The sequence below is a fragment of the Sebastes fasciatus genome, chromosome 15 (assembly GCF_043250625.1).
Source record: "Sebastes fasciatus isolate fSebFas1 chromosome 15, fSebFas1.pri, whole genome shotgun sequence".
Lineage (NCBI taxonomy): Eukaryota > Metazoa > Chordata > Actinopteri > Perciformes > Sebastidae > Sebastes > Sebastes fasciatus.
Genome location: NC_133809.1, coordinates 32,491,491 through 32,512,727, shown reverse-complemented (window position 1 = coordinate 32,512,727; position 21,237 = coordinate 32,491,491). Strand labels below are relative to the sequence as shown.

The 21,237-nt window shown below is 41.7% G+C and overlaps 1 protein-coding gene across 2 annotated transcripts in view; it reads left to right on the top strand.

The window, feature by feature from the left end:
* The window catches only part of syne3 (spectrin repeat containing, nuclear envelope family member 3), an 81,220-nt gene that overhangs the window by 48,067 nt on the left and 11,916 nt on the right, over positions 1-21,237 (top strand). For both annotated transcript variants that reach the window (XM_074659954.1, XM_074659955.1), the window contains exons 13-17: positions 8,910-9,082; positions 10,787-11,447; positions 13,737-13,880; positions 15,651-15,836; positions 17,859-17,909. In XM_074659954.1, coding sequence (XP_074516055.1) covers positions 8,910-9,082; positions 10,787-11,447; positions 13,737-13,880; positions 15,651-15,836; positions 17,859-17,909 — 1,215 coding nt within the window. The remainder of the gene's footprint in view (positions 1-8,909; positions 9,083-10,786; positions 11,448-13,736; positions 13,881-15,650; positions 15,837-17,858; positions 17,910-21,237) is intronic.

Here is a 21,237-nt window from a genome sequence, read left to right as displayed (position 1 = left end):
CTCACAAAGCTGCTTGCTGATGGTCTTGTAGCCCATTCCAGTCTTGTGCAGGTCTGCAATCTTGTCCCTGACGTCCTTAGACAGCCCTTTGGTCTTGCCCATGGTGGAGAGGTTGGAATCTGATGGTGGACAGGTGTCTTTTATACAGGTAATGAGTTGAGACAGTTGTCTTTTATACAGGTAGTGGAGCGGCTAACATCCATTTTTCAGTCAAATCGTGCAAATAGTGATACAAGCACCAAATTTGGCATGATGATTCCCGAGGGGTCACTTAGCAAATATAAACGATCGGCCACTTGAAAATCCAAGACGTTTTTCAAGATGGCCGCCAAATTGACCTGCCGTTAATGGTTTCTCTCATAGAAATTCATCTACTTGGTCAATTTGAGTGATCTTGGTGTCAAATTATGTGTTTTCTAGCATGCTGGATCTTATTTTGATAGTTTTAATAATTTTGAACTGCAATTTGGCGGCCATTTTCAAGATGGCTGTCAAATTTACTCGCGGAGAATGTTTTTCTTAAAGAAATGCATGTACTTGGTCAACTTGAATGATTGTGATGTAGAATTATATGTTTTCTGGTATGCTATCTAATCTAATAAGTTTTACAGCTTTAACATCCTCCAATAAGTGTTTTTCTACTTTTTGGCTGTCCGGTGAGTCTTTGCTTTGTGGTGTTTGCATGGCTCAATTGGCTTGTAGGCCTACTGTTGTAGATATCAATAGCTGCTGTTGCCATAGGTGTAGGGGCTTAGTGGTAGAGGTAGCACCTTTGTTTCAGAAGTCAGCCACATTCTCCAGGATGGACTACTGGCACTGGTCCTCACTACTTGCCCAACTCTCACCTGTGGCTCCATGAAGTTGCTAGTGCACGGCAATGACCACACCCCGGGACACCATGTTGGCTCACGGGCTGAACTAGGTGAGGGTAGCACACAGAGAGTCTCTCTGTGATGGAGTATGTCTAGCTCCAAATGTCAAAGTGCATAGAGTCAACGAACCAGCCATCTTTATCCATAAGGTTCCAACCCAACTGCCAGAATTGTCACAACAGCAGAGAACTGTAAAGGAGTGATTGTTGGGCATTACCAGGGCACACTGGTGACAATCGCTGCTGTGTAACTCAGAATGGGGTTTAACATCAGCTAAGTAGGATTCAGCATTATACTTAGTGTCCCAAATGCTGCATACTACCAACCCCTGATCAGTTTTAAGCAGCCACACCTGAATCGACAGGATGTGCAAGCCGGGGAGAGCCGAGCCAAGGATAATGGGGTTTCAGTTATCCAGATAGTGTACAGATTGCGTAAAATAATACATGAGACTAGCTGTATCCCATACAAGAAAGTGCCCGTGATACAGGGTGGTAAAAGGATAAACCTTCGACCCTAAACATTACAATGGCTTTAAACCAAAAATCAACTGAAACATTTTGGCACACTGACTGGGCCAAGTGTTGCCTTTGTCAAATGGACAAGAATGAGGGCCTTACTTCTCCACATATAAATCCCAACAAAAGACTAGGTGATGGGTACAGCCTCTTGGCGAGGAAAATTCCCAGATTCCATGCAGTCAGTCAGCTACCAGTCAAGCGTGACCCAGCAAGACTAGACGACGGTAGTGGGATAGAGGAAACCTTGATGAAAAATAACACCAAGTTACAAAGAGCTGAAAAGAGATCAACCCCTTCAACTGTTACAGATGAGAGCAGCTGTTACAAAATACCACGGAGGGTCAGAGATACTCTATCCCCCAAATTCTTTCTGTGCGAGGAAGAAGGGGGCAACTTAAGATAAGCAATGACCATGAAACTGAATGAAAGACCAAATGAATGTGCAAAATCCTTCAGTGATGGAAAGCTCCTTCCCAATCTGAGTGCTGGAGATGTCATCCTGCTTGCTTGGCTGCTCTGTACAAACGAGAACGAGCCTATCTGAATGCCCAACAGCTGCAGAAGAAAGAAGACCTGGCCCAGAAGAAGGAAGCAAATATGGAGAAGCAGTCCACCTGCATAAATCAGAATTCAACAGCACGTCTCATGATGGGTACCTTGAAGATACCGTCACACCATCCCTGCTTCAGTTTGTATGTATGATTGAACATGGGGCTGATATCAAGTCACAACTGCAGAATGGCGCATCAAAATCTGACCTTGCAACTGTTACAGTAGAGCTGTTTTGCCAAATACAGGGAAGGATCGCAGGTCCACAGGCACTCCAAGGACAGGAAGACACCTTTTGCTATGTATGTTGGCCTGTCTGTGTTTGCCAAGACCAGAAAGAGGCAACTGATAGATATGTTGGTGTGGGAACCTCATGGATAAAGATGGCTGGTTCGTTGACTCTATGCACTTTGAAATTTGGAGCTAGACATACTCCATCACAGAGAGACTCTCTGTGTGCTACCCTCACCTAGTTCAGCCCGTGAGCCAACATGGTGTCCCGGGGTGTGGTCATTGCCGTGCACTAGCAACTTCATGGAGCCACAGGTGAGAGTTGGGCAAGTAGTGTGAACCAGTGCCAGTAGTCCATCCTGGAGAATGAGTCTGACTTCTGAAACAAAGGTGCTACCTCTACCACTAAGCCCCTACACCTATGGCAACAGCAGCTATTGATATCTACAACAGTAGGCCTACAAGCCAATTGAGCCATGCAAACACCACAAAGCAAAGACTCACCGGACAGCCAAAAAGTAGAAAAAAACTTATTGGAGGATGTTAAAGCTGTAAAACTTATTAGATTAGATAGCATACCAGAAAACATATAATTCTACATCACAATCATTCAAGTTGACCAAGTACATGCATTTCTTTAAGAAAAACATTCTCCGCGAGTAAATTTGACAGCCATCTTGAAAAATGGCCGCCATATTGAAGTTAAAAATTGTTAAAACTATCAAAATAAGATCCAGCATGCTAGAAAACACATAATTTGACACCAAGATCACTCAAATTGACCAAGTAGATGAATTTCTATGAGAGAAACCATTAACGGCAGGTCAATTTGGCGGCCATCTTGAAAAACGTCTTGGATTTTCAAGTGGCCGATCGTTTATATTTGCTAAGTGACCCCTCGGGAATCATCATGCCAAATTTGGTGCTTGTATCACTATTTGCATGATTTTTCCACTATCCGCTCCACTAAGGTCACGAGTTGAGATTCGGAGCACTTTCTTAAAGCGAGAGGACTAATCTAACCGGTCTGCGGGGGACAGAATTATTGTTGGTTGCTAGGGGATCAAATACTTATTTCCCACAATAAAATACAAATCAATTTATAACTTTTATATGATGTGATTTTCTGGATTTTTTTTTTAATATTCTGTCTCTCACTGTTAAAATATACCTACCATTAAAATTATAGACCGTTCTTTTCTTTGTAAGTGGGCAAACTTACAAAATCGGCAAGGGATCAAATACTTATTTCCTCCACTGTACATATCTATATACACATATACACATACATCTGCATACATACACATAGTCCATATATGCGAGCACATGCATACATATATACATATTTACATACATATTATACACATATTAACACTCTCACACATACATGCAATTAAAAAAAGCCACTGGGGAATTGATAAAATAATCAATAATCCCTCCAAAATACCACATTAAGACACCAAGACCTCAAGGAACACCAGAGAAAAAGGCATGCTGTGATTTGGTAAAATCTTCTATCCTGATATAGGGCATTTCATATCTTGATAGCTATATACAGTATATCACCATATAGCATGTCTTCTGCTAGTTCGATAAATAAATAGTCTATATCAAATAGTCACATGGTAAAGCCTATTGTTGTATACTCCTGTGTGAATTAAACACTTGAGTATTAATTCTCAATGAATCAAGAACTTTAGTTCATAATTAACATAACATTTTCAACTTTCAAGTGAAATTACAGAGAGAAAAAAATGATTAAATATTTCCAGCTATACACTGACTATGTTCACGGTGTAATCAGATTAAGACAACAGTTTGATTTAACCACACTGGGGTATTCCCCAATAATCCCCCAATAGGAACAATATTCAGAGCAATTTGAGTTAGTATGTGCTTGTTATTATCAATTTGGACAACGTCATTGCGTATCATGATATCTCTATATAGGACTTCATCAGGATATGATTCCATTGAAAGACGATAAATTATCGCCCAGCCCTACTTGTAGTGTGGAAATCCAGCAGGATAAACTCATGATTTCATTCAAATCACTTTGCCTCGCTTTTGATTTCATATCATTGTCACGTATTGTTCTCTGATGGCAGCTCACTGTGACCTTAACTGATGGTCCCAGTCATGAATGTTAATGGGAATACCAAGGAGTCTTTATAATTCCAATGTACATTATTACACTGACCTACCTGCCAGTCTCATCACCACTGTGGGTTAAGATTCTTCACCTCTGCATTTCATTAACTCGGAGCATTGTTACATGTGGCCGTAATCCTGTTCAGGAGCTCTGCTCTTTTAAACTATACTCTTATAGTTTAAAAGAGCAGAGCTTGGTATCTCTACCAAGATATGTAGCAGTGTGCAGAAAAGTTTCTCCAGAGTTCCTTTTTAGGAATAAAAAACTAACACCCATCTTATCAGCCTAGAACAGACACCACGGGTGTACCAGAGAGGAGAAATCCATTCCAGTAAAATAACACTGTTGGTTCAGTGTGTTTGCCCACATTAAACAGCCGCTCCAGAGGAATACGTGTGCTTCACCACAGACAGGAAATGATGTGTTGAAGTTTGAAAGAAAAATTCATGCTCTTTCTTATCCAGCAGCGAGCGTGCGAGTGAGTGTTGCAAAGCTGCATTCAACAACCTGCGACCTGTGACTGAATCACAGCCGAGCCAGTATTTAACATTGTGTAGTTTACTGACAGCATGTTACCTAAACTATGGGAGTTAACCCCTTGAATCCAATTGATGTCATTGGATGCAGCCCTTTTCCTGCGTCAGTGAGTCACTCATGAGTCATAAGTCAGTTAAACCAGAACACACAGATGTCAAACACAACTTACTCTCTTACTTGTGATAGCAAGTAAGTTTATTTTAATTGAGAATTAAAGTCCATAAATTTGCTTAGAAATCATTAAAATAGGTATTCCACATTCCACTTCAGACGTTGCCTCATAATCATTGTTTAAACTTTTCAATTCAATTCAATTCAATTTATTTTTGTATAGCGTCAAATCACAACAGAAGTTATCTCAAGACGCTTTATATATAGAGCAGGTCTTAGACCGTACACCATAGTTTTCAACCATAGTTTTCCCTTATTATCAACAGTAATCCAGGGAATGTCTCATCAACATGGCACTTCTATCCCTGGGACACTGACACTCACCTCTATCCATTCATATACACATTAAAAACCTGTGGAAATACCTTGGCACGTAGGACCGCGGTCGTGGCCAGAAGGTAGGACGCAAATAGCGAAAGTCTCGCGAGATGGTTAAGGTTAGGCATTGACCTTGAATAGTTAAGTTAGGCATTGACCTTGAATAGTTAAGTTAGGCATTGACCTTGAATGGTTGAGGTTAGGCATTGACCTTGAATAGTTAAGTTAGGCATTGACCTTGAATGGTTGAGGTTAGGCATTGACCTTGAATAGTTAAGATTACGCATTGACCATAAATGGTTAAGATTAGGCATTGACCATAAATGGTTGAGGTTAGGCATTCACCTCGAATAGTCAAGTTAGGCATTGACTTTGAATGGTTGAGGTTAGGCATTGACCTTGAATGGTTGAGGTTAGGCATTGACCTTGAATGGTTGAGGTTAGGCATTGACCTTGAATAGTTAAGGTCAGGCATTGACCATGAATGGTTGAGGTTAGGCCAATGCCTAACCTCAACCATTCAAGGTATTGACCTTGAATGGTTGAGGTTAGGCATTGACCTTGAATGGTTGAAGTTAGGCATTGACCTTGAATGGTTGAGGTTAGGCATTCACCTCGAATAGTTAAGTTAGGCATTGACTTTGAATGGTTGAGGTTAGGCATTGACCTTGAATAGTTAAGGTTAGGCATTGACCATAAATGGTCGAGGTTAGGCATTGACCATGAATAGTTAAGGTTAGGCATTGACCTTGAATGGTTGAGGTCAGGCATTGACCATAAATGGTTGAGGTTAGGCATTGACCTTGAATAGTTAAGGTGAGGCATTGACGATAAATAGTTGAGGTTGGGCATTGACCATTAATGGTTGAGGTTAGACACTGACCTCAAACGGTTAAGGTTAGGCATTGACCTTGAATGTTTAAGGTTAGGATAGGTCGTCGGGCAGCGAGTCTCACGAGAGCTTTTTGCACGTTTTTTTGCAATTTGTGGGTTACGCTCTAGACATGTCGTAGGACCACAGCAAACCAGGCCAGCCCTATAAATGCGAAAGTCTGACTTACTGAGTGAGTGACTGTGGGAATGATGAGGTAAAGCCATTGGACGGTTGAATGTCGTAGTTTCCCCATTGGCCGTTGGTCTTTCAGAATGAATAGGTGCAACAATGTTTCTGCTGGTAACGTTTTGCTGTTAGCCCTTTCTCAACTAGAGACGGTGCCAGGCTTTTATTTAAAGCAGGCTTATATTAGAGACTGGCCTTTATTTCTGCCTGATAAATATATTTGTTCATATTTTACAGGGTTCCCATGCGTCCTGGAAATCAAATGGTTGTTTATGGACAAGAGTATTTTGAATAGGTTCGCTATGACCACACCCCCAAGTCACATCACATGGTAGCACAGGCAGGTTGGATGACTTTACATAACGTTGCTTTCTTCCCAACTTGTTTTAAACAGTAGATTTATGTTAAATTGGTTAGCATTTTTGGTTTAGTTGCTAAAGTTGACATGCTTGTTTGCCTGCAAAGTTTCAAGGTTTGTGATTCAACTCTGGCTAGGAGCAATGGTTTCAATGGTTTGTTGGGCATGAATGAATGGGAAGCCCATGCATGTGAGTCAACGGTACTTTTTTACTTTGCTAGCATTGCCTCTTCAAACGCAATGCTGCGTTGATGTTTTTAGGTAAAATGGACCATAACATGACATGAAATGTTTAACTTTTGTAGTGGTACAGTGGGTGTGATTAGCCGCGTTAAAGACTCCACTTAATATAATTATACGGCTAACATATGGTGTGATAAACTGATAAGAGTCGGTGGCAATTAATAATCCTTGCAAACTCGACTCTAACTTTAAATCAATTTGTCATAATTTCTAAGCATGTAAGAAATGATTTCATAGATAAGTTACAGCCATAACTTCTAGCACGTCTTTTAAATCAGACTTCCACAGAGAGAAACATATTGGTGTATGGCGCGAGCCCTGTTTGTCATAGCATCCAGATCATCCTGGAAGATTCCTGGAAAAGTCCTGGAAAATGATCTCTAGAAAAGAGTGGGAGCCCCGTTTTAGTATGAAGCACCCTTCTTTTCTTTGTTAAAGCATCATGCTGTTAATGCTATCTCAATACTTTCTGTATCTGTTTAAAAGCTCCGTAGCATTTCAGTGAACATAATCCCTTCATTTCCCCTGACAAGGCCTTTATTGTAAAACAGACTTTCACAGTTCCCATACTGTACTTCAGATGTAGCTACTGCCATCTTGTGGCACTTGTACGTTACTACAAATACAGTTGGCTGGGGCATTAACACACATACACCCACAGTGACTGAAATAGGACAATATTGTGGCAGCTGTGGCTCAGCTGTAGAGTGGGTCACCCAGCCCCAACTCCTCTAGTCCACGTGTCCACATGTCGAAGTGTCCTTGAGCAAGATGCTGAACCCCAAATTAATCCTGAAAGCTGAGTCATCGGTGTGTGAATGAGTATTTAGATTAGATCCTGATGGGCATGTTGACACCTTGTATAGCAGCCTCTGCCATCAGTGTATGAATGCGTGTGTGAATGGGTGAATGCTGACGTGTAGTGTAAAGCACTTTGAGTGGTCGGAATACTAGAAAGGAGCTCTATAAATGCAAGTCCATTAACCATTTACCAATATCACTGTAGGTGAGTAATCCAGATGGGGTACAGTTGGGCTCGTTGGGCTCATTGGATCCACAAGAGCCTCAGCTTTACAGTGAGACCCAATTTGTGCTTCTGTGGAGTTTGTGTTGAAGTCTGAGTTTTGGTGGTGAATGGTCGTTTGTTGGAGTTATCCATTTCTAACCAAGCATTAGCTATGGCTGCACACTGTTAGCCCTGTAGCGGAGCTGAAAATAAAGGCACTCTTCTTCACATTAAAAAGCAGTCTACAGACTGATAGAGGAAACCCAGAAAGTTGCGTACGGTCTCATTTTTAGGCTAGGTTACAACCTGTTGACACATTGGCAAAAAGAAATGAGTAAAAGACATTTATAGGTGTAAAAACTTACATACAGTCCCTTTCTACTGCTGTTCTGCAGATGGCTGCTAGATATTGGCACCACAACAATAGTAAAAAAAAATATTGAGATTTTAGGGTTAAGTAGTTTATTTTTTTTTCTTATTGTTTTGGCAGCGATTTTGCCGTGAAGGTTTAACTTCAAACCAATCTTCAAACCCAAATGTGTGTGAAGCCATCTACTGTCTGCTATTGGCTGGGCTTTGGAGCTAAATTCTGTTTGTTGTTGCCTAGTTAATGGACAAACATGTGTACCTCACTAAAGCAGAGCTGTTATCTCTCCAACAGCTGGACTGACAGACAGACATATGACATACAGTGTAGGTGTGTTGAGATTATTGAACATAAACTACCTGTACAAGGATGCAAAGTGTCACACCGTATGAAGTTCACTATCACAGATGAACTTCTTGGCGGCTGCATCAGGATTGCTGCGTGACTGCTGAGCCTCCATAGCGTTTGACCTCCTCTCTCTGACCACCATGTTTATTAACGTGCTCCATTGTCTTTGTCCACAGAGAGCTCTGGGAGAGTTCCCAGAGAAGGAGCTTCAGCTGCAGCAGATGGAGGTCCAGGGTCAGGGGGTTTTGGAGAGGACTTCAGAAGAGGGACAGGTCCACATTCTGCGGGACATTAAGCGCCTACGAGAGTCCTGGTTGGCCCTGTACAATATGAGTCTCAATCTTCACAGGTACATGAAACAATAGGAGAATAAGTATTTTTAGTTTGGTTTGCTTGGTGTGTGGTAGGCAAGACTATCACAGAACAACTCTTAGCCCAGTTTACTGGTCCCGGGGTCTCCAACCTTTTTTCCTCCGAGAGCTATTCATAGCACCAAGTTGTACATCAACAATAGTAGACGTAAAATCTGTCTTACTCTTATGGTCCTTTAATAATGTTTCAGCCACCACAGTCATCGCCTCTATTACAGTCCCGCCATAGGCAAAGCTTTTTGTGATTCATTAGGATGTGCGCCGCTAAACAAAGCCTCTGTTGCTGCGTTGGCCTTCGTCAGTTGGGAAAAACAAAGACTGTTGTCTTTTAAGTAGGGCTGTCAAAATTAACGCGATAATAACTCACGCCACTATTTCTTCAACGCGTTAACGCAATTTACGGTTTTTAGGTTGTAGAGGCTCAGTTTTAAAGCTAGAGAGAAGATACTGGTATCATATGAAACTAGAAAACCTGAGGTCAGAGGGGTCCCTTCACCTCGGACCTCCAGATCAGTGAATGTAAATGGGTTCTATGGGTACCCACGAGTCTCCCCTTTACAGACATAACCCCTTTATGATAACCACATGCAGTTTGGGGCAAGTCATAGTCAACATAGTCTGGACAATATCTGTCATTGTTTTGTGTTGTTAATTGATTTACAATAATAAATATATACATACATTTGCATAAAGCAGCATATTTGTCCACTCCCATGTTGATAAGAGGATTAAATACTTGACAAATCTCCCTTTAAGGTACATTTTGAACACATAAAAAATGTGCAATTAATCGCGATAAACTATGGACAATCATGCGATTAATAGCGATTGACAGCCCTAATATTGATATGAAACATATCATTTCTAAGATTCAAAAATGTGTATGTAATATAAAGACAACAGCTTGGCTCGGGAGTGATCCATGCCTTAACATGTGTCTTTTCATTTATTCTAATGTCTTAAGCATTCAGTTTTACATTCAACGCCCTAAGTGTTGTCTCAGAAGAAATAACAGCAATTTATATTTATAATTTATTTATAATAATAATATATTTATTATTGTAAATCAATGAACAACACAAAACAATGACAGATATTGTCCAGAAACCCTCACAGGTACTGCATTTAGCAGAAAACAATATGCTCCAATCATAACATGGCAAACTGCAGCCCAACAGGCAACAACAGCTGTCAGTGTGTCAGTGTGCTGACTTGACTATGACTTGTCCCAAACTGCATGTGATTATCATAAAGTGGGCATGTCTGTAAAGGGGAGACTCGTGGGTACCCATAGAACCCATTTACATTCACTGATCTGGAGGTCAGAGGTCAAGGGACCCCTTTGAAAATGACCATGCCAGTTTTTCCTCACCAACATTTAGCATAAGTTTGGTGCGTTATTTACTGTAGCCTCTTTCCTGACAAACTAGTATAACACGATGCCAGTATCTCCACTCTAGCTTTAAAACTGAGCCCACTACAACCTAGGAATCACAAGTTGCGTTAATGCGTTAAAGAAATTAGTGGCGTTAAAACTCATTTGCGTTAACTTTGACAGCCCTAATCAATACTGAATTTAAGGAGCGTTGCTTCTCTGTTGTTCAACAGTCTCTTCCTGTGGTTGTGGTGCATTAGACTTCCAGGTGAGTTATTACTTAACCTCTCTCTTGTGTCCCTCCCAGGCTGCTGAACAGCTCCACAGAGCAGACAGAGTCTGACTCATGGAGCGTTGGAGGCCTGTCTGTAGACCGCACATCCCTAACAACAGAGCTCAGTCTGGGGGAGGGAGACAGTCAGGGCAGGGCAGGAGGCTCCAGGAGCCAGAGAGGCCAACAACAAGACAAGCCAGCTGAGCTGTATGGAGCCGTGGCTAGCTCTGGGCCTGGAAGAGGAGCAAGCCTGGAGGGAGAGGCAGGAGAGGGGGTGATGACGGGGCAGGGTGGTTGGATACAGGGCCAGGGTGAAGGTCACCTCATTCTGGCTGGACAAGACGATAAACATCTCAGCCCATCAAGGACAGACAAGGACAGTGGACGCTCCTTTAAAGGAGACAAAGTAGATTCCTCTGCTTGGAGTTTTTTCAGCGGAGCAAGCCAGAAAGGTCCCAAAGACTCCACCGTGGATGGAAGCCCAGACAGTGATAAATCAACAGGGGGCGGCAGCAGAGACAGAGGGGGAACAGCATTAACCACGAAGGTCAGCTATGGTGAGGGGCGAACAACGAGCTCTGGTGAAGGCAGCATGGAGGCAGGGGAAGGCCTGAGTCCAGGAGGAGGAGGAGCGTTCATGCTGTTCAGAAGGGACCCGACCAAGCAAACATCAACAACAACGCAACTCACTATGGTATTGTTGTGCAGTGTTCATACTTCCTGCCCCTTGGTTTACTTTGTAGAGTAGATGTGGACCGAGTCAGGTGTTCAGGTGTCTTTCTCTGTAAAGTTTACTTTCAATCCTAAACTCAATGTTCCTCTACTCAGAAACACAGGAATACTAAAAGGTTATGGCTCTCCTTCCTTAAAGGAATAGTTGGGGTGTTTTGTATTGAGCTTGTATGAGGTCCTTATCCATAGTCAGTGTATTACCTACAGTAGATGGTGGTCAGCAGTTTGGAGAAACAGACGCAATGTACTGATGTGGACAGGGGAAGCAACAAAACTGACTTTAGACACATGAAAGAAAGGCTCACCTAAAAAAATCAGTTCATGTGTATGCTCTATTTAGAATATTTTCACCGCTTCACCTTCTGACGGAGAACTGAAGCCGCTGTATCCATCTATGCTCTCGCCAAACCCACCAGTTTGTTTGTGTTAGTGTGTGACTTTGGTGAATCCGAACCAACCAAAGTCACACAATGACACAAACAAACTAACTGATGGAGGTAGTGGTAGACCGGTGTAACGGGAGGTCTTTCTTCTGTTTACTTCCTCCATACACAGTTCATAACGGCCCCATTAGCGCAGTTTTGTACCGCTGATGGCGTTGGCAGCCAGATTGTAAACGGCTGACGGTTAACGTTAACGGTTAACACTCCAACAAACCACAGACAGCTCCGATGACGCTTCAAGATGGATTTATTTGCTTACAAGCACTTCGGGACACCCGTTCTCCTGGGAGATACAAGCCCGTTCTCTTTGATTATACATTATACATAGACTGAGGGTCTGACTTGTTCCCTCAGTGATGAGCTTTTATAGCTATCGTTACCTTGGATACTGTAGTATTAAATATAAAATATAAAATAACTGCATAAAAATATGAAAATAACACAAATATGTGCACCTAACGACTATCACATGAAAGTAAAATTGCTAGTAACAATAGTAACAATTTGTTAAAGCTGAAATTGTGTATCTAATGAAACATGCAAGAGGCATATGTTACACCAGCAACTCCCGTGTTCTGAGAGGTCAAATTACTGTTTTTTTCAATGGAGTCTGGTGGCTTTGAAGACAGCATAGATATCCGCTTCAGTTCCCCGAGAGAAACAAAGACTGTATAGCTGTCACGGCAAGGTAAAGCGGTGAAAATATTCTAAATACAGCGTACACTTAAACTAAAATAGATTTCTTTCTTTTAGGCGTTTTGCTGCTGCCCCCGTCCATAGCAGTACATTGCTTTGCTCCCGTGACTATGGATAAGTACCTCATACAACCCTACTTCAAAACACCTGAACTATCCCTTTAATGTAGTGGTAAACACTATAATACCCATGACTATTACATGCTGTTGCAAAGCACCTTAGCAGAACTGAATCACTGAATTCATCCCAAACTGATCCAGATTCAAGCTGCTGAAACTATTTCATGATGGCAATGCTCTCTTTTATTCAACAAACCAGAATTTTTCAGCATAGTGGTTTATTGTTTGTACTGATAATTCAACAAAAAGGATTTTCTTTCCCATGTCAGATGTGGGAAACATCCAACCTATCCTGTAAAATTTACTACGAGGATAAAAAGTGAATAAAAAACCCTGGCTGCCTGTCAAGGTAGAATCACAGATCACCTTTCTTCATGGCCGATACTGTGCAGAAAGTCTTCAACAATGTTGACAAAAAGAGAACGTTTGACCATGAAACTGCTCAAACTGCAAGACAGCTGAGCAGAATTTCTGAGCTGCCAGTAATCCATCCAATCATACAGCCAGAGAAGTGAGACATCACAAATTAGACATTGAACGACAGCTGATCTGGCTCAAAAATCTCGATCTCAGCTCGAAAGTGCTAATGAGGGTAGAATTAGTCCAAAAAAGGCAGAATAAAGTTAATTGAGAGCTTAGCATTCACTCCAGGGATGCATGCAGGTGTTCAGACATCAGTCTTGAGATGTTTATTCTGTCATCTTTCCAGTTTCAGTTGTAGCTCTGAATGGCTGTAATCACCTTTGCCCATTTTGCACTTGTCTGGCAGAAGAATTGTCCTTGAAATGAAATCAATAGAAAAACAGAGAAGCACAAAAACTGTGTTGACAGATGAGTGCTGTGTTCCAGCTTTTCTCACTGATGGTTTTGTTAACAGTCCACACATCAGCCGAGTATCCACACTCCAAACTCAGAAAGGGCACAAAATGACTGTTTACTTGTCGATAGTGTGTGCTGTGCAAGAGTTTTCTGAGTTGTTTGGGGGTCTTACAGGGGGGCACAGGAGAGTACAAATCCAGGAGGAGGGAGTTCGAGGCCTGGCTGTCCAAAGAGAATGAACTCCTCTCAGGGATCTGCAGCACTAAGGGAGCAACACTCGGCGCCAAAGAACTCAAGATCCGACAGGAAACACTCAAGGTGAACTTCTGTTGACATTAAATCATTTTCAAGACATGTTAAGACTGTACGCTGTTCACCAGCTTTTTGTTACGTGCTAAGTATGTATATGGTTGTAACCTTGACATACGAGCAGATGGATCACAGGTTATTGTTACTGATGACTTATTGACTCCTGACTTATTGTTATTTTGACAAGTTTGTATGCATGTATTTCTTGTTGTTTTATAGACACATCTAATAATTACTTTGCAACCTTGGCTGAACCTGAGCGTTCGCAATACCTTAATAAATGAAGGTTTACCTCTGCCATCATTCCCCCGTCTTCAGTGTGTTGGATAACAGTGGATCATTGACCCAACACAATGGCCAATTCAACACGTTCTCCCAACTCGCCAAATACTGAAGCTTTGTCAGTGGCCCTACGCTTCAAACTGTGATGCTCTAGTTACTCCTCTAGTGTCAGTTTTGGACGTGTCAGGGACGGCATGTCAGTTTCCTCTCGTTTCATGCATAGTGTCTTTTCAAAATAAACTTCCGTGTTCACAGGAAACACAGTTTCCACTCGTTACATGCATAGTGTCTTTTCAAAATAAACTTCCGTGTTCACAGGGAACACAGTTTCCACTCGTTACATGCATAGTGTCTTTTCAAAATAAACTTCCGTGTTCACGGGAAACACAGTTTCCACTCGTTACATGCATACAATCTCTTTTAAAAATATAATTCCAACGTAGGTTTACTTCGTTTTTATTTTTACTTACACAACACATGTACTTTGTTAGGCTTAGGAAATTGTGGTTTTGACTTAAAATAAGTATATTTGTTAAGCAAAATAAGTACACGTAATCTACGTAAGATACGTAATAAAACTACGGTAAATAAGTGAACGTTGACTTGGTTTCACACAGGACACGAACAGCGTTGTCCTGGGTGAAAGTCCTGTGTTTGTTTGACCCATCCATCCAAGCCTCCCACCCGCCCTACATAGACTTTGTCGCTCTTTATACTACATCAGTTGCTCTGAGGTGGATGGGTGCCCCCGTGTGTTGGTATCAGACGTCGAGGGACACTGACTAAGCGTCGGTATTTTACGAGTTGGGAGTGAGAACGGGTCAGACTAATGCAAGATGGATAGCAATGGATTGACATGGACTATTGATTAAGTATTGAATTTAAAATATTGATTAACTGGGCATACTGGGCAATATGGATGCACATCTATCAGTAAATATTAACAATCATGTACTCAGCCAAGCCACAGAATAAATAGTATTTTATGTTTGACCATGTATAAAAGGTAATCTGAGGGAGCCTTATGTTCCCGGTAGACAGTGGTGGAAACTTGAGTGAGAGTTGGAGAGAGGAGTGCCGGTGTTGTCAGAGTCTGTTGTGTTGGAGGACAGAAAGTGTAGCTTAGTGTTATCTCAAAGATTTTCAATGTCATGGCTGAGTATTTCGATGATTTCAGAACGAGACTTGGTTAGAAACAACACCCGTTTAGCAGCTGCCGGTTACAGTGCTCTCCCTCAATACTGGACCAATTTCAGAATTGATTGTCTCCACTAGTCACTTAGACACAAAAGCATGGGATGATAGGGTTGAAAAATACCAAAGTCCCCCTTTAACTTTCAGTAAACTGATGTAATGTTTAGCCTCATTATGCTGACTCTGAAAAGCCCTTGACCTCTTCTGGTAAATGTTTCAGTTCCATTGCACCTTATGTTGCTTTTCATTCCAACTCTGTTCTAGTCCAGTATACCTGAAACTCTCTGCTGTGTGCCGGTACAGGCTCTGAGGTCAAGACTGGCCTGGGGTCAGGTGCAGTTCCAGCTGTTGCTCCAGGAGAGTCAGAGCAGTGAGGCTGGTTCTGGACCAGCAGAAGATGTGAGTCTGGAGGAACTTCGCTACCGCTGGATGCTCTACAAGTCCAAACTGAAGGATGTGGGAGACATCAGGGCCAGGGCCAGTGCCAAGGTGAGAGGCCATTGTTGAGTCAAAGCTGCCTAGAGACAATTCCTTTTTAAGGCTTTCTGTGTGTGTGTCCGCTGAAGGCCAGCTCCATTTGTTGCCTTTGTACTGTAGTCAACACCAAACCCATAAAGTGCGCTATACTTTCTTTAGATTTAGTCACAAATGCTCACATTGTCTTTCCTGTTAATTGGTTTGATTCAGCTTCTGTTCCTGGGAGTCTTTGTGTTTGTCTGACTATGTTTTGAGATTCCATCAACAACCTGTCTGTGACATCAGTGCACTATCAGTCAGATTCAGGCCATTCACAAAAAAGTGTTAGCTTTCAACCAAATTCATGCCAAAACATAAATAGAAAGACACATTTCTTCCATATGTTTTTGGCTGGACTGCAGAGGGGGCTGTCACTGTCTGACTGACTGATGAAGCTACATGATTGGTCGGCCAAGTGTTGGAGTTTCCTCATTGGCCGTTGCTCTTTCAAAATGAAAAGGTGGTGATAAAGGCAAATACAGATCTTACTGTTCTGATTGCATAAAAAGGTAAACCTTTTTTTAATCCGATTTTATGCATTATTATTTTATGCAATATATCGCCTTTCTTACAGTATCGCAATATATCGCAATATATTGAATAGGGATGTGCATTCCAAGCAAAAATACTACTCGAAAATCATTGGGAATTAGTCGATTATTATTCGAATAAACGTTTTTTTATAATTTAACGACTATTCGAAAAATCTAAAATCATGACCCATCCCTAATATTGAATCATAACCCCAGTATCGTGATGCGTTTCGTATCACCAGATTATTGCCAATACACAGCCCTATAATTACTGTATATGCCAATATTAAATCAATTCCATTGCACAAAAATCGCATGCCAATAAATATTAGGTTAGATATTATACAATATTTGCCCAATTTAATGTGACTTTGTATAAACCACGCCTTCCACACTTCCAGTCTTCTATCTGAATACAGAAGAGATGATGATGTTGGTTGAACAGATACAGATAATGTTAATAGATAATGATGTCTCTGTATATCTCTAGAGGCATATGTCTTTATCATTAGGGATGCACCAATCCAACTGTTTCTCTCCTGGCACCACGTGAACCATAAAGAGTAAAGTTTGCAAAGAAAAAGAAATGTTGAAAAAGAGAACAATATGCATTGACTTTCCTTCAGTTCAGCACTAAACCTGTGAGTTCATACTACAGCTGCATGACCAATCAACAGCTGGATCAGAGCCTCCGTCTGGTAGTCTGCACCGTCTGTTCCCAGGTTCAGGCTCTGGTTCTCCCACATGCTGATGTGTTGATTGTAGGAAGTTTTTGTCAGTTCAAAAAATGTAAAGCAAAGTTTGTGACATTGTGAGATGATTTACTGACGTCCTATGAAATTGTGTACTGGATTATTTTTGCCTTTAATAACTGTAGACGAGAGGGGAATCATGCATTCATGAGCTTGGGTCCCTGAGACACTGCATTGTGGATCCCAGAATAAAAGAGTTCAGAAGGCCTAGTATAGGTCATAATAGACAGGTTTCTGTGAGCCGAAACACTGAAACAGAAAATAATATTAAATCTCGAGTGCAGATGGAACTGTGCTTGATTTAGGAAATTATCTATTCATGTTGTATGTCAGGGTCCTGCATTAACTGATGTGATGTGGGATCCCCGTTTAAGTGCACTGTTGTTTGTTCACCACAGGGTGTCAGTGTAACATTATTTAGAGCACTGCTTTTACTGTCACAGTTAAAGTTCCCTGTCGTTCACACATCTGCAAAGTAGCTGCTGCTCAGTAGACAGATTTACAGCAGACTGCTCTCCAGATGTGGTGAAAACAAAAGTATTCACAATCTCATATGATGATGATAAGAACACCCAACTGGGGTGTTCAACATGACAACAGTGTGGTGCTGCATGAGTCAGTAGTCAGTAATGTGGTTTGAATTTAGCATGATGACCCAGTGCACAAGGTTAGGGTGTGTAACTCTGTCAACATTGTGATTATCTCTGCAGAGAGTCCAAGCCAAACAAGAGGAGCCGGCCATCGCAGCAAAGGTGCAGAAGGTAACTTTTAAAAAGATGAGTCAACATAACTGGACAGCACAAATGTGGCATGATGCTCCACCAACTAAAAGTAGTAGCTGTGGTGGATAAGAGCAGCAATACATTACACACTCCACACATGATGATAGAGGCAGCTCATACTGCTGCATTTCACTATTATTTATCGGTCTATTTGTCTGATTAATCTATTTAGACTATAACATGTGAGAAAATAGTGAAATGCCCTTCACAATTTCCAAGAGCCCAAGCTGATGTCTTCAAGCGTCATATGTCCAACCAACAGTCCAAAACCCAAACATACTCAGTTTACACTGATATATACAGTGTGTATGAGAGAAGAGCAACACGTCCTCACAAACCAGTGAATGCTTGACATTTTGCTTGAGAAATTATATCATAATTAGGGCTGTCAATCGATTAAAATATTTAATCGCGATTAATCGCATGATTGTCCATAGTTTATCGCGATTAATTGCACATTTTCTATCCGTTCAAAATGTACCTTTAAAGGGAGATTTGTCAGGTATTTAATCCTCTTATCAACATGGGAGTGGACAAATATGCTGTTTTATGCAAATGTATGTATATATTTATTATTGTAAATCAATTAACAACACAAAACAATGACAGATATTGTCCAGAAACCCTCACAGGTACTGCATTTAGCATAAAGCAATATGCTCAAATCATAACATGGCAAACTGCAGCCCAACAGGCAACAACAGCTGTCAGTGTGTCAGTGTGCTGACTTGACTATGACTTGCCCCAAACTGCATGTGATTATCATAAAGTGGGCATGTCTGTAAAGGGGAGACTCGTTGGTACCCATAGAACCCATTTACATTCACACATCTGGAGGTCAGAGGTCAACGGACCCCTTTGAAAATGGACATGACAGTTTTTCCTTTTAAAATTTAGCGTAAGTTTAGAGCGTTATTTAACCGCGTGTGGCTACGCTGTTCAGACTCAGACTCCAACACAAACTACAGTGAAGCACCAAAACCTCTTGGTTGTATCTAGTGAAGCCCGTCTGTTAAACAGTGTTGGCCGCAGTCGGAGGACGCGGGGGAGACCGTAGCTTTGGTCTCCAGGGCCGGAGTCTCTGCTGTACTCTGCTCCTCTGCTTGCCTTCACTCACACACCGTGCTCGTTCTCGCTCCACCTCTCACATGCATGCGCGCACACTCCACACTGCAGAAGAGTTAGTTTAGCTCTGAGAATATCTAGTGAATGTACAGTGGACATTTGTGCAGAAATTTCTGCTGCAGCTCCTCCAGACCAACAGAGGTTTCCCGTGTCTTGTGAAGTGACGGGGCTCCGCAGAGAGAAACGTTATCGTCTCCGACCAAAACTCCGGTGTCTCCCCTGTTCCCTCCGGCCGCGGTCGGGAGGCTGAGGCAGGAAAAGCCAACACTAGGATCAGCATTGATTCATGGAGAGACCTTCGTCTGGTCAGATAACATTACTGCCAAGCAGCTGAAATATAGAGTGATATTGTGCTTTTAGCTGACGTGTGTCGCCTCACTGTTTTGATCGATGCTCAGTCATGTCTATGTAGAGCGAGCACAAGCGTGAACCTGACGCTGACTTTCGTTGACTTAACGGCCAAAGGTGTCGCTGTTAACAAGACATTTCTGATTCTTACAAACAGTCCCTTTTAACTTTGACAGCCTTAATCATAATATAAAAGTAGTATTTTTTTGTCTAATTTCTTAATCAACTGATTGCTTCAGCACTAGTTTTAGACATATTGACCCACAAACTGGAGACCTGCACCAATGCAACAGGATCCTACCTGACCGACTCCAAAACGATGCCTTGCTGCTGCTGCTTTTTTCTTAATACAGCTTCCTCAGATAACCGTGCTAAAAAGCTATTTTAAAACTGACAAAGATTTTTCTTAGTGAGCCTCATTGCGCTAAGGTATTTTATTTTTTCCATTGAACCTGTTGTGCTAAGGGCTTAACGCTGTTAACATGTCCGAGGAGTATTATGATACGTGTCCGCAGGGGCGTTGATGCCACTTGCCATCATTGGACGCTTGATGGCATGCCACTAGGCACCAGGCACGTAATAGGACGAATGCTTTCACTCGTGGGCTGCTGCTCCCAGCTTTCAAACAGGAACCAACATGGCGGTTTCTTCTCTTATATTACGAAAGTAGTTCACCGAAATATGTTTCTGAAAACATTTGAGGCGATAAATAAGCCATGCAGTTGCTGAATCTGTCTTTATTTTAAATCAACAACAGTTTGAAAGGTTTTCGGGAGTTTCTTATTGAAATTTCCCAGAGGTCTTTGGGTTGTAGAAAGCCCAAAGACCTTAGCAGTCCCTTATGACTTTACCAGATGAATTGATGTGCAGGAACAACTCTGAATTTAAGTTCCTTATAACCTGACCTGACCACCCAGGACTGGCATCAAGTCAAGCATATGAAACCAACCCACCATTCATTTAGTAAGCAGTGAGCAGATTAAAGCATGCCCTCCCCCTCCGGCCACCCTGTTGACCCCCTGAGACACCCCAGCTGAAAAGCCCTCCAAACATTCCTGTATCTTTTCACACGGCTTTCCTTCAGCCTTTACCTTCACGAGAGGGGGGGGTTGTTGAGTCACTGCATTGTTTTCCGCTTTTCTAGTGCCATGTAACAAACAACACCCACCATTTAGCAGTTCCTTATGACTTTACCAGATGAATTGATGTGCAGGAACAACTCTGAATTTAAGTTCCTTATAATTCTTTGAGTCTTGTGAATCAAGACACAATGTGTATTCATCTTAGAGTGACAGGCGTCTTTGTTTGCATGTCAGCTCAACAGTGTACATCCTGTCTGCTTTGCTTCTGTTGGGCTTCATGTCTCTAAGCTGTCAAACCCTCTAATAGCTGTGTAGTGCAGTCCCAAGGAAGTTTCAACCCCATCTACTGTTTTCACTTAGCTTAGTGTTTACTTGTCCTTTTTCTAGCACTCATCTGCCAGTATTCCAATGCTGGGTTACTCCTCTAATGACTTACTGATGCACTGAAAGTTAGTCTTTATTTGAACAAGTAACAAAGCAATAAAATAATAACTCATTAACATTTTTCAAAATGAGCATGCCTTACTTGCGCCCATCTGTGTGCCAGTGCTTGTTGGGTGGGTCAGGCGCTTTGTTGAGGCAACTTACTTTATTTTATGATGCACTTTTTTTACCATGCACTTTAACCTTTGACTGCATTATTTGTTTTACGATGATGCACATGCGGACTGACTATATCTATTTATTATGCATTTCATTATTTTTATAATCATTGTCTTTATTACATCATTGAAGATTGTCTACTTACTTTT